Source organism: Euprymna scolopes, chromosome 2 (assembly GCF_053919585.1).
Source record: "Euprymna scolopes isolate OS-2025 chromosome 2, ASM5391958v1, whole genome shotgun sequence".
Classification (NCBI taxonomy): domain Eukaryota; kingdom Metazoa; phylum Mollusca; class Cephalopoda; order Sepiida; family Sepiolidae; genus Euprymna; species Euprymna scolopes.
The window spans coordinates 118853502-118868571 of NC_136483.1; the positions used below are offsets into that span (position 1 = coordinate 118853502).

General features: G+C 36.8%; 1 protein-coding gene across 1 annotated transcript in view; it reads right to left on the reverse strand.

Moving 5' to 3' along the window:
• Positions 1-10748, reverse strand: part of LOC145295051 (uncharacterized) — a 108036-nt gene extending 97288 nt beyond the window's left edge. Inside the window, exon 1 of the mRNA XM_080141433.1 lies at positions 9769-10748. Coding sequence (XP_079997559.1) covers positions 9769-9779 — 11 coding nt within the window. The 5' untranslated portion in view covers positions 9780-10748. The remainder of the gene's footprint in view (positions 1-9768) is intronic.
• Between the last annotated feature and the right edge of the window lie 4322 nt (positions 10749-15070).

Here is a 15070-nt window from a genome sequence, read left to right on the forward strand (position 1 = left end):
TTCGATATTAAAATTTAAAAAATCGGTGGGTACCCGGGTGTTTTTGGGTGTGTGGTCAGGGGTGGATAAGCAAAGTAAAAAAAAAAACCCAGAAAAATGAACATTACGTGAAAAATGGCTTAAATAACACTGGTTCAATATTTACATTTAAAAAATCGAAAAAAAAAAAGAAAACATCTCACAGCACGATTCGAACCCAAAACATTTAGATAACAAACCAACATGCTAACCAACTGAGCTAACGCAACATACATGAAATTTAGTCAGTTTTTCAACTATTTAAAGTAAATCAGGTCATTTTTTTTTTTTTAATTACATTTTCACCCCAAACAAGGCACATTGCCACTTTGGTGTAAGGGGCTACTATCAGGGGCAGCAACTACTGGGTCACTATGTTGGGATTTGGGCAGAAAGATGTTGGTTCACGTTACACTTGAACTTCTGCATGTCAGTACAGTTAGGGAAGCAGGGACCTGGAATGGAATTCCAGAGTCTAGCGGTTCTGGGGAAGAAACTACTGGAGTAGAAAGATCTTTTACATCTAGGGATCTCTACTGTGTGGGGGTGGGATTTAGCTGCCTGTCGGGTTTGTCGAGGGTTTCTACGTCGTGGAGGCACAAGTGTCTGCAGTTCATCAGAGCATTCACCATTAAAATACTTGTAGAACAGGCAGAGGGATGCAACATTTCGTCGATGGGACAGAGGCTGAAGCTTAGATGGTAGTTCAGGGCCTATCAGATTGGCGACTCTCTTTTGAACCTTGTCTAAGAGCGAGAGACTAGCAGCAGATGCACCAGCCCAAATGTGACAACAATACTCCATACATGGGCGAATGGTGGCCTTATAAAGGTACAGGATACTTTCAGGTGTCAGTCGTTTTCTAGAATGGTAGAGAGAGCCTACCTTTTACGCAGCGGCCCTTTGCAATGTTTTCAATATAATTGTTCCAACTCATGTTTCCTGTGAACATTAGGCCAAGCAGTTTGAAAGATGTACTCTCAGACAGGGAGTCACTGGCCATTGCTATTGTTGGCAGAGAAGGTTTCTTGTAATTATTGAAGGAAACCAGTTTAGTCTTGGCAGCATTGAATGTGACCATCCATTTATGTCCCCATTCCACTACAGATTGGAGGTCATCCTCTAGTGTTTTTGCCATTTCTTTAGTTATGTGTTCATTTGTTTTCCTGTCATGCCTGTTATAGAGTGTGGTGTCATCAGCATATATACTCATCTCAGAGGCAGTTTTGTCGGGGAGGTCATTAATAAATATTAGGAACAATAGAAGTCCAAGGATAGACCCCTGAGGCACTCCCGCATTTATATCACACTGTTTAGATGTACGACCGTCGAAGACAACCTGGATTTTTCTCTTATCTAAGAAGGATTTAATTGTTAAGTTTTCTACCAGTGATACCGTATGATTTAATTTTCCTGAGGAGATCCTTATGCCATACTCTGTCAAAAGCCTTAGATATATCTAGAGACTTTTGACAGGGCAGGTCATGACGTCATCTGACGCATGCGTAGAACTGGTCGTCGTCACGAGACGACCGTTTTTGTTGACCCCCCCCCCCCCGTCAAAAATTGTCGACTTCGGGGTGAAAAAATGAACTTTTTTTTTTCAATATTTTTCGAGCGAAGGATGGAGCTCTGATATGATACCGAGTTTGTGAATTTTCGTCGTGTCTGTCGAAAGTTTTTAGCAGACACACAAACACACATACAAACATACATACATACACACATTTTCGCTTTTGTATATATAGATGAATTTATAGGGTGTTGCCATGTAATCGCAAAAGTGCGGGGGCCAAGGGGTACAATTTTAAACGAATTGATTTTCTGAAACATTTGGACAAATACCAAAAAAGCCAAATGAGCGAGATATGCCAACAGTTCAGTTTCTGTGCAAGTGAAAAAATTCGACTGGAGTGTAAATATACTTTACAATGTATTCTTTAGTTGGTAGGAAGACGTCCTAAGTTTGAATTAAAAAAAGTATTCATGAATTCCAAAAAAATATTAAATTACAATAATATCCAATAAAGTTACATTTTTACGGTTATTTTTATCTGTTTAATCGTTTGTTTGTTTCTTCCAATAGAAATCTTGTTTGGCTCATGCCATACTTAAATGGTGATATATAATCATTCAAGCTTTAAAGCTTCACCGCTCACTCATTTTTCGACCAAACTTCAAACAATTATTACAGTTTATAGATTACCTTCTCAGCTATATTGTGAAAAAAAAATTTCAATTTTCGTTTAGTAAAACAAAACTTATGATGAATTTATTGGTGTTCAAAATCGTAAAAATATGTAAGGAGGTGAGTGACGCTTTTTATGACTGGTTTCCATAGCAACCACGTCGCTTTAGCGACTACTGTTGCTACTAATTCGCAGAAAGAGAAGTAACAAGTGAAACAGAGAGAATGAAAGGGAGATAATTGGGAGGATTTTATTGAAAGCAGACGAGTGCCGTTCATTGTTATTACATGTGTTTATGGGGGCAAAAAACTAAGACTGAAATTAAACAAAGAACAAATGAATTTATTGGAAGCCTGGAAAAACCATGGATTACAATAGAAAAATGCGAGCATGAAAAGTAATATGGTTAAGCTTAAACATGGGAACGTAAAGGACTAGTTAAAACTGGAAAAGAAAAGGACAAGATATTCTAGTAAAAATATAATAAATTTATGACTTAAAATATTGCAGCATTAAGAATTTTTTAATTCAATTTATAACATTATATAATCAATTCTTAATACTGTAATATTTTAAGTTATAAATTTATTATATTTTTTACTAGAATATCTTGTTCTTTTCCAGTTTTAACAACTAGTCCTTTACTTTTCCATATTTAAGCTTAACCATATTACTTTTTATGCTCACATTTTTCTATTGTAATGAATATATTGATACCTAAAACATAAAATAAAAATGTCACTTAATATAAGATATTGAGATATAATACTTGTCCTGATACTATACAGTTTAAAATGCTAACCATCGACGAAGGAAGCAGTAAAAAAAAAAAAAAACGATAGATTATGAAGACAAAGAAATTGCATCAGGATCATATTCGGAGTTATGTCCATCTTGGACAAAATGAGGGAAAATCAACTGCTTTGGTGGTACAAAGATGTTTGGGAGTCCCTTATTTGGGGAGTCGTCAGTTTTGGAGGGTTTCTTCAGAGGTTTCAATTTGGGTATAGTATGTTGGGGATGAACCGATTTCAAAAAATATTTTAGTGAAAAAAAATTTTTTTTTTGTTTATATTTAAATGTGAGAAAAATGAGAAACATGTTATATGATGAACACAAGCAAAATAATTAGTTCAGAAGTCAAACGTTCCCAAAAGAGATATTTTATATATGTTTGAAATGGAATAGGAAAAAAGTATACAATGTTTGTGAATATTTTAAAGTCCTTGTAAAATAAGAGGAATTCATTAGCTAAAGTAAGAGTTCAATAGTTTAAGGGCTGTGCGTTACACGAGTCGGAAAATTGTAATAAAAACCTCCACTCAACTATATAAATTATATTTCATTAAAAGTTGTTAATAAGAGTTAATTTTCATTGTTTTTCATATTAGAAAGAAAGTTCAGTGAAAAAGGTTGAGAATATTTCAATGAATAAGTTTATACAGATAATGAATCAATGAGGTGTGTATCTGTGTGTTCACTAATGTTTGTGAGTTGAAGCATTATAGCAAACTAAAGGACTAACAGATGGGTGCTGAGTGACACCGGTTCAGGGACTCTGGCTCAACTGGTTCAAGCATTTGGATTTTAGACACTGAAAAGTAAACTTTGGTGCTACAGATGTAATGCAAACAACAGTACCATTGCGAAAATAAGATTCAAGATGGAAACTCCTGGGGAAAAGCTGAGGGATGATGGCCCAAAATAAAGTGTAGTTGAAAATACCTTTAATTTAGGCGTTTTCAATCAGATAAAAATGAATTACAAAGACTAAATCTATACATAATATATTATACTTTATTGATCAACTTCGTTCAACAAATAGTATGAGACGTTAAATGTTCATATGTTTTGATGAAGAGTTGATGTTGAAAATCAATAAAAAGAAAATGTTATAAGTCGTGGAGTCTAAAGGCGGAAAATGGTATTAAGAGAAGAATGTTATTCAAAAGTTTGTACGTACTCAGATAAGAATAAGAATTAGTTCGGAAGGCTAGCAGAGGTCGTAGTATTCAAAAGTAAGTCTGCGCCAAAATCAATGTTAGGTTGTTGTGCTGAGAGAAATGGATTCGTTGGGTAACTTTGCTCTCTGCCCGTCTGATTGAAAAGCTAAAACATTTTTCTGATTGGTTAAATCATAACAGAGAGAACCAATAGAAATTGAGTATTTACTTCAATCAGTATTAAGCATTCATCGAATGATTTCAGACATCGTCATTCAACGTTTGCTGTTGTAATTACTACTACTACTACTGATTTCGAAATCACTTCTTTGCGTCGTAGTTGTTGTAGTAATTATTCCTGTTACAAAAGTTACTTGGATACTCTACTACAAGATTTTTAGAGTGCAACCGGACTTCATTCTGACAAAACTTTGACCATGTATAGTGGCGAGAGAAAAATTATGTGGACCCTAAAACACAGAAGAAAACTATGATCACCGTTTCAAACCATAAACATTTACGAATTAGTTTTATGGGGTGACTTATTTATTCTACAATGTCTGTATATTATTACTACACCGGTTCTATTTGTCACTATATTGTGTTACAGCCTAGTGTCTATATTACTTGACTGATCGTCACCAAACTTAGTCAAAATATCGACGATGGCCTAACTTAGAATTTTGTAATATTTGAATCAAAGATCAAGATCACGGAAACACTTTTGGCGATAACTTTGATTCTGTTCATCGTACAAGTTCGTTACTTAGCCCATATTGTAGTTTCACATCTTATAGAACCCTGAAAAGTTCAGTCCAAATTTTCGACGAAATTTCAACTTATTTTTCAATCTGATACTCTTTAATCAGACACATAATTCTTTTGAGTTATTAACGTTTCCATTTTTCTTTTGAGTTATTAACGTTTCAACTTCGAGGATACGTTATACAATATAGAGAAGGCCCAGATAAAACTTTGGTCCATTCTTACGTTTTCAAGCGGAAGTATTCAGTCTCACAATTGATCTATATTCTAATTAAATATATAATTTCTTAATTTCAACGTTGATTGAAAATGAAGTTTTTACAAAGCCAAAGGATTTCAAAAAGTCAAAATACATTGTGATATTATAACAGATTTATTTATTTTCATTTCTTTTATCACTTCGGTTGAAGTGTGCACGAGTGCACGACGATGTCGGTATTGCATTTGAGATATTATCAGTCTGACTACATTAACAAAAACGATAAGGCATATGTGCATACAAAACGGTGATGCAACAATGAGACAGTCGGCATTCAGATTGCACCGCACCGTCGCACCGATGAGTGAGTATTCTTTGATAAAACAATGTAGACATTTCTCGAGAACAGATTTGCATAGCTTGGATCTCAGCTAGGCTCTCGATTGAATAAATACAACATGCTATATTCGCTATGCGTTTAAAATTTTCAATTAGACATTAAGCTTAGCATCACACACATAAACCAACCACGCGATAGAAATAACAATAAACAACATTATCCACAAAATCTCATTGACATCTTTAACATTCACCTCAATACTCAACAGACTTTTTGCTTAGATAACCCGAGCAGTCCCGAGCACAGGAGATATTTCAATTGCATCAAAAGTAAACTCTCGTGCTAACGCACTCGCATACACGCATTCAAACATCTTTCGGTAATTGTTACATTTAACCACTTGTTTTATCTTCATTTTATCATGATCATTTTGTATTTTGAACTTTTATTCTGATTTGCTTATCGTGTTAATTTGCAATAACAAACAAGCACGATAACAACATTAACAAAGTTTTAGCAGTATATACAGATTTGTTGACAATCTTAATGAGCCCTTGTGACGTTCAGAAAAGACCTAATGTTGTGTTACGCCTAACATCTCTTGTGGGGAGCGACAGCTCAATCAACGCAAATGTATACTAAATGCCAAGTGTTCGTTCAAGACGATACTGTAGTGCAGTGCACTGCATAAATTACCAATAGCGCCATTATTGGTACTATTATTGGAACTATTCAAAAAAAAAAAGTCGAGAATTTTCACACAATCTAAACATAAAAAATAAAATAATTCAGCTTTCATTTTTTACGATTGAAATTCTCAATATAAGAATCTAATCTTCATTTCATTTTAAATCAAAATTATTCTTGCAAGAAAACTAATTATAATGTTCCAATATTAAGTAAAAAGTGAAAAATTTCGGTTGAGTACACATGTACTACTGGTTATACATGGTTAATTCCTATTTCAGTCACTTAAATTATTTAAAGTGAAATTTGTCTAGGTACATTTAAACAGCTTTTTTTTTTTACTTACTTGCTTATCTAAACTCTATTTTAATAAATAAATAAAAATTAATAACATTAAGAAATTTCATCGTGCATGTGGAACGCCAAAATGAAAGGACACATACAATCGACATCTTAAAGCCAGTTGAGAACAGTGCTTGCTAAGGAAGGGCGATAACTCCAGACTTTTAAAAAAATAATGTGGCACCTTTTCATGACGGGGTCTAGCTTAATTTTAAATTAAACCGTTGAGCGAGGGGTGTCATTTAAATCTGAAATAATTATTATAACAGACTAAATTTACTGGCATTTTTTAATTGTTAGAAGTCACAGACGTTGTTCCGAAATTGCCGGCGAAAAATTCAATAATTTAGGTAAAATTGAATTATTTCACTTAGTAACTGCTTCCCTTGTGCCAACCAACCATAAACAACATTTGAAGTTTAATTTAGGCGTTTTCAATCAGATAAAAATGAAATTTGAATAGCGACCACTAGGTGGAATAATTCAATTTTACCATAATTTAAGTAACGTCTCCAAAAGTTTATGAAGTTCATTGTAATAAGACCGAAAGCGCCGAAGCGGCCACGTTCAAAAGTGTTCTCTTTTCGTTTAGGAACGCACAAATACAAGAACCATAATAGCAGGTTGACAAGAAAGTTCTTGCGGCTTTTAACTTTTTCAGATGAACAAATCTCAGCTCAAATAAAATTTTATTTTGCCAGTAACGTAAAAATCTTGCGTTCTGGTGGCAATGAAGTCGTTGGAGGCATTTTTGATATCGCTTAGGTTTTTGGAACAGTTCTTCATGAAGAACGTTGGCGGTAAGTGAGAGGTTTGGAGAGTATGGCGGATGAAGCAGAATTTCGTAGCCCAATTTGTTCAACTTTTGCAGGGTTGGTTTAGCAACATGCGGTCGGGTATTATCGTAGAGGAGGATTGAGCCTTTTTTGTTGACTAATGCTGGGTGTTGTTGTCGAAGTTTCTGATGCATTTCATCCATTTGTTGACAGTACTTTACTGCTGTAATGGTTTCGCCTGCATTCAAAAAAAAAATGATGAATGAGACCGGTCGCTGACCACCAAACAGTCAGCATGACCTTCTTTTGGTGTAATTCTGGCTCCAAGAAGTGTCATGGAACTTTGTCGGCGTCTAACCACTGAGCTGAGCGTCGCCAGTTGTCGTAAAGAACACACTTTTCATCGCAAGTCACAATCCGATCGAGAAACGGGTTGTTCTTGTTGCGTAACAGAAAAGAAACTGACACTTAATAACGGTGTTTCTTTTAGTTGTCAACGATTTATCAAGTTGTTTTGTCTTTCTAATTTCTCTTAAGTGGTTGGAAATCGTCGTATACGTTACGCCTAATTCAAAAGCAAGTTCTCAAACAATTGTGCGTGGACTGGCTTCGACTAAGGCTCTTAATTGATTGTTAACAACATCCGATGATGACCGACCACTACATTCATCATCTTCAAGATTCTCGTCGCCACGACGAAATTTCTTAAACCACCATTGTGCTGGGCGTTCAGTAATGGTTCCTGGGCCAAACGTTTCGTTGATATTGGGAGCTGTTTCAGCAGCTTTTCGGACTAGCTTGAATTGAAATAAGAAAATTGTGCGAATTTGTTTTCCCCACCTTGCATGCAAAAAGACAATTGTTTTAAAACGATTACAATTTAAACAATTAAATAGAGCGAAAAACGCTATTTAAAATGATATTTAAAATAAAGGGATTATAACGAAAACTTATTTTAAAATACATCATTTGAAATTAACATTAAAAATTCCGCAATCATTTTCTTTTCAAACAAATATTTGACTTCTGGTGGCGATGCCTCAGGCGATCGCCAATAAACTAACCCTTCTCCCGAAGGAGGCGGTAATGCCCATGTGGGTGCACCAGTGCACCACTGCAACTGCACCAGCAGCACCACTCTTGATGGCCGTGGTGGATGTCCCTTCTTCTATGATCGAGTCGTATACGTCAAAGACAGTTTGATGGATGAAGACATTTACTTTCTAATAATCGACAGTTTAAAGACTTCAATATCTTTTAAACGTAAAATCACGATGCATAGTATTAATGGAATGATCGACACAACACACTGTTTACACCGTGATCGTGCAAATTCGAAAGTGATTTTGAACTGAAGCCTTTAAACTGTTGATTATGAGGTAATCTCTTGTTTGAATTTTAAAATTGAAGTTTAAAGACAAAAAAAAGGTAATGAATTGTATTTCTTTTGTACTAAACAAAAATGTAAAATATGAAGTGTCGAACATGCACATGTCATATAAAATATTTTAATCTCTTTTTGCAATATTGGAAGATTAATGTAAAGCTTTGTTTTTGTATGTTTTGTTTTGCTTCTTTTTTTTTTTTTACGATAAAAAAAAGAATGAAGTAAAGAAATTACAAATTTAAAAAACAAAATCAACGTTATTTTGAAAAAAAAAAAAAAAAAATCCGTGCGGGCGGTACCGGGGAAACCAATGAGAATTAAGATAATTATGAAGGATAACAGCCTCCAGACCATGAACCGAAAGTAGACTATGTACAACAGAAAGTAATGAGGATTTATTCTAAGATTCCAGAGAAAACTACCGTCTGCTATCAGCGAGGAATTAGTTACTGGTAACGGCTGGTGCGATAACGCCTGGTGAGTTACAATAATAGGAAAATGGAACGGAGAAAATATTGAACATTATATGAGGAATCACCATTCGGAGTCCAAGGAAAGTTACGAGTGTGAGAACAACGGCGTTTCGGAATATAGACCGCATCGACGCATCGTGTTTTTTTTTTTTTTTTTTTTGTGGGGGGGGTATAATAATAACTAATAACGTTATTATTTAGAAACCCATTTTTAACACGCGGAGAGGCGAGCGTTTTGTAACTATTCTCAGATTCTGTCATTTCATCTAACAATTAATAAACAAAAGATGGTAGAATCCAATTTTAGCGTTACAAATTCCAGAGAATTATTTGAAGATGGGCACGATTGACAAACGAATTATTTTTCGCTAAATTAAGTACAGCTACCGTAAAACTTGAATTTAACTTGACAATACTAGTTAAAAGGAGCACGGTCCGTATTCTGTATAAGTGCTTCTTTTTTATGCAGATTGTTATCACTTAAAATGTTTAAAGAACACGATGATTGAAATTTTGATAAAATGTTCGTTTTACCCCAGGCTCTCAACAAACAAAAAAAATAAAAATAAAAATGATATTCCATATTTGGGAGGGAGATTATATCATTACATAATCAGCATCATGCATCATTATCAAATCTGGATCTTACCTGTTATCCATGGTAAAAAAAAATATTATTTGCAGTTTTTTTGTTTTCTTTTACAAAAAGAATGTTGGCTGTGATTGTTCTTATTGAAAAGCGAATAAAAACGTAAAATTCAATTCAGGTGAAGTTGAGGAAGGAAAAACAAGAGAAATCCTCGTGCTAAAATAATGTTAAAATCATGTTGTCTTCTTTCTTTTTGGAAGAGGAAGAAAGGAGGGGGAGGAGGAGGAAAATAGGGATGCTGTCGCTGCTGCTACAAATACTGACAATCGGCTGATTTTAGTTATGGAAGGTTAAGGGAGAAATAAAAAGAAAACAAGTCGGGTGAGTTATATTTTATTTTGGGCGCGGGACTGGACGAGGTTGGTCCTCCTAGGTATTACCTTCTTCTTCGGAAGGGTAATTGGGTTGCTACCGGCCGCCTGATGCGTCCTTATTGGGGAATGCCGACAAGTCCGATGGCAAATTTTTGAACCCCTTTTGCATCCTTCGAGAAGGGGGTGGTTGTGTCTAACTTTGATGTAGTGTGGTTAGTGAGAGGGGAATATACTAATACGAAGAACACAGTCAGAATTATTACAAAATAAACATAAGTGTTAGATTTTTAAAAAGAAAGAAAAGAAAAGGCAATATAAAAGGACAATTACACTATGTTACACTAAGCAAGAAAAATAAGTATCCGACGTAAGAGAGCTTACCCTTTCTGGCTCTGATTTTTGTTATTTATTATGGCCTTGTTACGCAGTGGTATGCAGTTGCAGAGGCTCTGCAATGCAGAGCATCCAAATAGAGAAGAAACTCAAACTGTAAATTTAAATTCCAACACTGATGAATCAAGTTTTGAAGACTAACAATTACCGGAAAAGATGATGGTAATCAATTTTACAATTAAAAAAAGAGACAGACAAGCAAAAGTCCTGTGCAGTCCAGTATCCCAGCCCTTGCCCTTGTGTGGTTAAACGCATCTTAAAAAATGCATCCACTTCTTGTTCTAAAAATAACAAATAAATAAATAAAATCCCAATTATGCGCACAAAAAAAAAAAAGATAAATTTCAGAGGCGCAAAGATTTAAAAAATACGCCCACGCAAATTCTGCGGGGAACAAAACTTAAAATGTGTTTTGTTCAGCGGACGTAGTTGAAAGCGTACCATGGGACAAAAAAGTGCATTTTTCGGCTAATCAACGCTCAGAGAAAGATTTCATTTTCAAAACCTTTTTTCTCGCATCGCCTGGGAGCCAATCGACAAATACTTAAACGAATTCACTCACTCATTCTCACTTGACGCTCCACACTCTGCGTTCTTCACTTTTCGCTCACTTCTCTATTCACGTCAATGACTCCGTTGCTACATATTTTTCTGCCAGCATGACAAAACACGATTATCCACATGCACGCACACACACAGAGAAGCACTTATCCACACGCACACACACGTTGAATAATGCAGATATTCAGCCGCATCCAAATATAGTTGCTTCCACTGCATGAACTTTACTCACCCCCTCTTCCAGTAACAAAGAAATAGCAATGTCCCTAAATCACTTTGAGGAGTGTAACTATTCAGTAGATATAAAAACTTTACAAACTAACCCAGTAACATTAACTACCCACGTGGGGTCGCAGAAATACCTGGATTAGAAAGCAGGTGTGGAGCAAACCCTCTCGGTGCTGATGGACCCAGTAGATCTTCCCAGATCATCCATCTAGGAGAAGGAAAACTCTGAAACTAAACCTAAAGGGAGGGAGGCCTCTCCAGTCTTGGATGACAATGTTCCTAGAGCTGGTGACTCAAACAAATTACCGGTTTGCAAACTTAAACTGCTTAAAGAGTAGATAGGCTCTGTCTATTGCCCGGCTTCCATACTCCTTCTTTGCCTATTAGCCAGGCGCAGAGGTACTATCACACTCAGTGGTAGATCTTGTTTCTTGACTAGGGCAATGAACGCCATTTTCCCCACACCCGACACATCCTACCCCTCTAAACTGGGCACTTGGGAGTGCTTGAGTACCACATATGCCAGTGCAATTAGATTGAGTTGACCTTTGTCTGATGGGTTGAGGGTATCGGATTGACAGTTCCTGGCTGCTGTTTCCAACTGGTAGTACAGGGGTCCTAACTCTTTTGTAGCGATTAGAGCGACTGCTCCATCAACAGTTGTATAATATCGGGATGTTTGTAGTACCATATCACGTATGGAAAGGGACCCTGTACTCATCCCCGGTAGGTTTTCCTGAGGCCACAATCCTAGTTGATGAAAGGACAGCTGATGGTCTACTTGTGTTGCATGTCTGATATTCTGCATAACCACTTGTTCAGCACCCCCCTACCTAAACTGAAACTCTTTAAAAAAAAATGACAGTACCATCAAAAATTATGCTTAAACCAAGCTTAGGTTCAAACAAAATCAAATTGCCTCCTCCCTTGAGGTTTGCATTTACAAACATCCGTAATTTAGATGATGTTGAAGCATTTCTCCTAACAAACATCCTGGATATCTTAGCACTAAGTGAGACTAACCTACAGTCCTCCATCCCCTCTAACTACTTTAACATGCCTGGATATCTCTCACTTTGCCATAAGGACTCTGACAGCCATGCACGGACTTGGAGTCTATATTCGTAATACCCTCCCCTTGACTAGAGAAACACACCTAGAATCGGATGATCAAGCCTTTATGTGCTTTAGACTTAACATACAACATAACATTAGCTACTTTTATTTTTTCTACCGCTATCCCTTGACCCAGGACTGCACCATAATAAACAAAGTCTCTGACAATATAGATAAAGCACTCTCCCTCAACACTAGTGCACAAATACATGTATTTGGTGACTTCCACAGACACAGCTGGTAGCACAACACATAGCTTAGCTTCTCTATATCTCATTTCCTATCACAGATGGTTACGTTTCCAACCCGTTCCCCAGACCAACAAGAACAACACGTATCACTTCTAGATCTGTTTCTGACCATAGTTCCCGATGATTGTATAACGAATGCCCACAACCGACTTGGGAACGCTAATTATGCAGTGATAATCGTCAAAATGACCCTAACTCTAGAGCTAAAACTGAAGAGTCATTGCTCAAAACAACGAGATACTATAAAAGGCTGACTTGGAAGCCATCAGGGATCTCATCAGAGATGCCCCATGGGAAAATATCTTTTCTCTTCCTGCTGAACAGTGCACAAATGAGACCACTGAATGGTTCAAAATGGCAATTGAAGCACATGTTCCCACATGGAAATTTTATAACAAGACCCACTCTCCCCAATGGTTTACTTCTACTTGTGCAACTGCCATTGCACAAAGACAGCATGCGTACTGCAGATTTAACCGACATAAGTCCAGTTCAAACAGGCAGAAGTATATAGAAGCCAGAAGTAACTGTAAGAAAGAAATAGCGACAACTAAGAGAGAATTTATTGAAACAACCAAAAAACGCATCGAAGCACAAAAATTAGGACCCCGTGATTTCTGGAAAATCTACAACAGTGTAGTAAATAATGGGCAATCAACAATTCCCCCACTATCCAACAATCATGAGGTTGTTTGCTCAGCAACCAAGAAAGCTAAGATGCTCGCCAGTCGGTTTGCCTCCAAGTCCACACTGAACTGCTAACCACCCCCTCCCTGACTTTCCTTTCATGCTAGACGATCTGAAAATCACCCCTTCTCAGGTGCATGCTATCATAAAAAATCTTGACACTTCAAAAGGAAGTGAACCTGATCTCATCCCGGCTGTGCTATTAAAAAATGCTGCACCGAAGTAGCTCCAGTTCTCTCCAAACTTTACAACAAATGCCTTAATGAATCTTGCTTTCCGGACTGCTGGAAAACTGCTTCTGTGGTACTAGTTTTTAAGAACTGACCCATTAAATTATCTCCCCATTAGCCTCCTCCCATTTTTCGCCAAAATATTTGAGTCCATAATTAATCAAGCTCTAGTCCATCACCTTACAGATGCTAAACTTCTGACCGACCAATAATATGGATTTAGGCAAGCACGTTCCACAGCAGATATCCTAACTGTAATCTCTGAACGTATATACCATTCACTGGACAAAGCAGGGGAGGGTAGAGCGGCAGCTCTATATATCTAAGACTTTTGACAGGGTATGGCATGAAGGTCTTTTCAGGAAAATTAGATCATATGGTATCACTGGAAGAATACTTAACATAATTAAATCCTTCTTAGATAAGAGAAAAATCCAGGTTGTCCTCGACGGTCGTACATCTAAACAATATGATATAAATGCAGGAGTGCCTCAGGAGTCTATCCTTGGACCTTTATTATTCCTAATATTCATAAATGACCTCCCTGATAAAATTGTCTGTGAGATGGGTATATATGCTGATGACACCACGCTCTATAACAGACACAACAGGAAAACAAACGAACACATATCTAAAGAAATGGCAGAAACACTAGAGAATGATCTCCAATCTGTAGTGTAATGGAGACAAAAATGGATGGTCACATTCAATGCTGCCAAGACTAAACTTGTTTCCTTCAATAATTACAAGAAACTTTCTCTACCACCAATAGCAATGGACATTATCTGAAAGTACTTCTTTTAAACTCCTCAGCCTAACGTTCACAGGAAACATGAGTTGAAACAATTACATTGAGAGCATTGCCAGGATCGCTGCAAAGAAGGTAGGCTTTCTCTACCACACTAGAAAGCTACTAACGCCCGAAAGTATCCTGTACCTCTATAAGGCCACCATTCGCCCATGTATGGAGTATTGTTATCATATTTGGGCTGGTGCATCTGCTACTAGTCTCTCACTCCTAGACAAGGTCCAAAAGAGAGTCTCCAACTTGATAGGTCCTGAGCTGTCATCTTAACTTCAGCCTTTGTCTCACCGACGAAATGTTGCATCCCTCTGCCTGCTCTACAAGTATTTTAATGGTGAATACTCTGACGAACTTGTGCTACCACAACGTAAATACCTTCGACAAACCTGACAAGCAGCTAAATCACACTCCTACACAGTAGAGATCCCTAGATCTAAGAGAGCTTTCTACTCCAGTAGTTTCTTCCCCAGAACCGCTAGACTTTGGAATTCCATTCCGGGTCTCTGCTTCCCCAACTGTACTGACATGCAGAAGTTCAAGTGTAACGTGAACCGACATCTTGCTGCCTAACTCCCTACATAGTATCCCAGTAGCATATGTCCCTGATAGTAACCCCTTACACCAAAGTGGCAATGTGGCTTGTTTGGGGTGAAAATGTAATAAAAAAAAAATATATAAAATAAAATAAACACCGTTTATTTCACATGTTTTATTTTA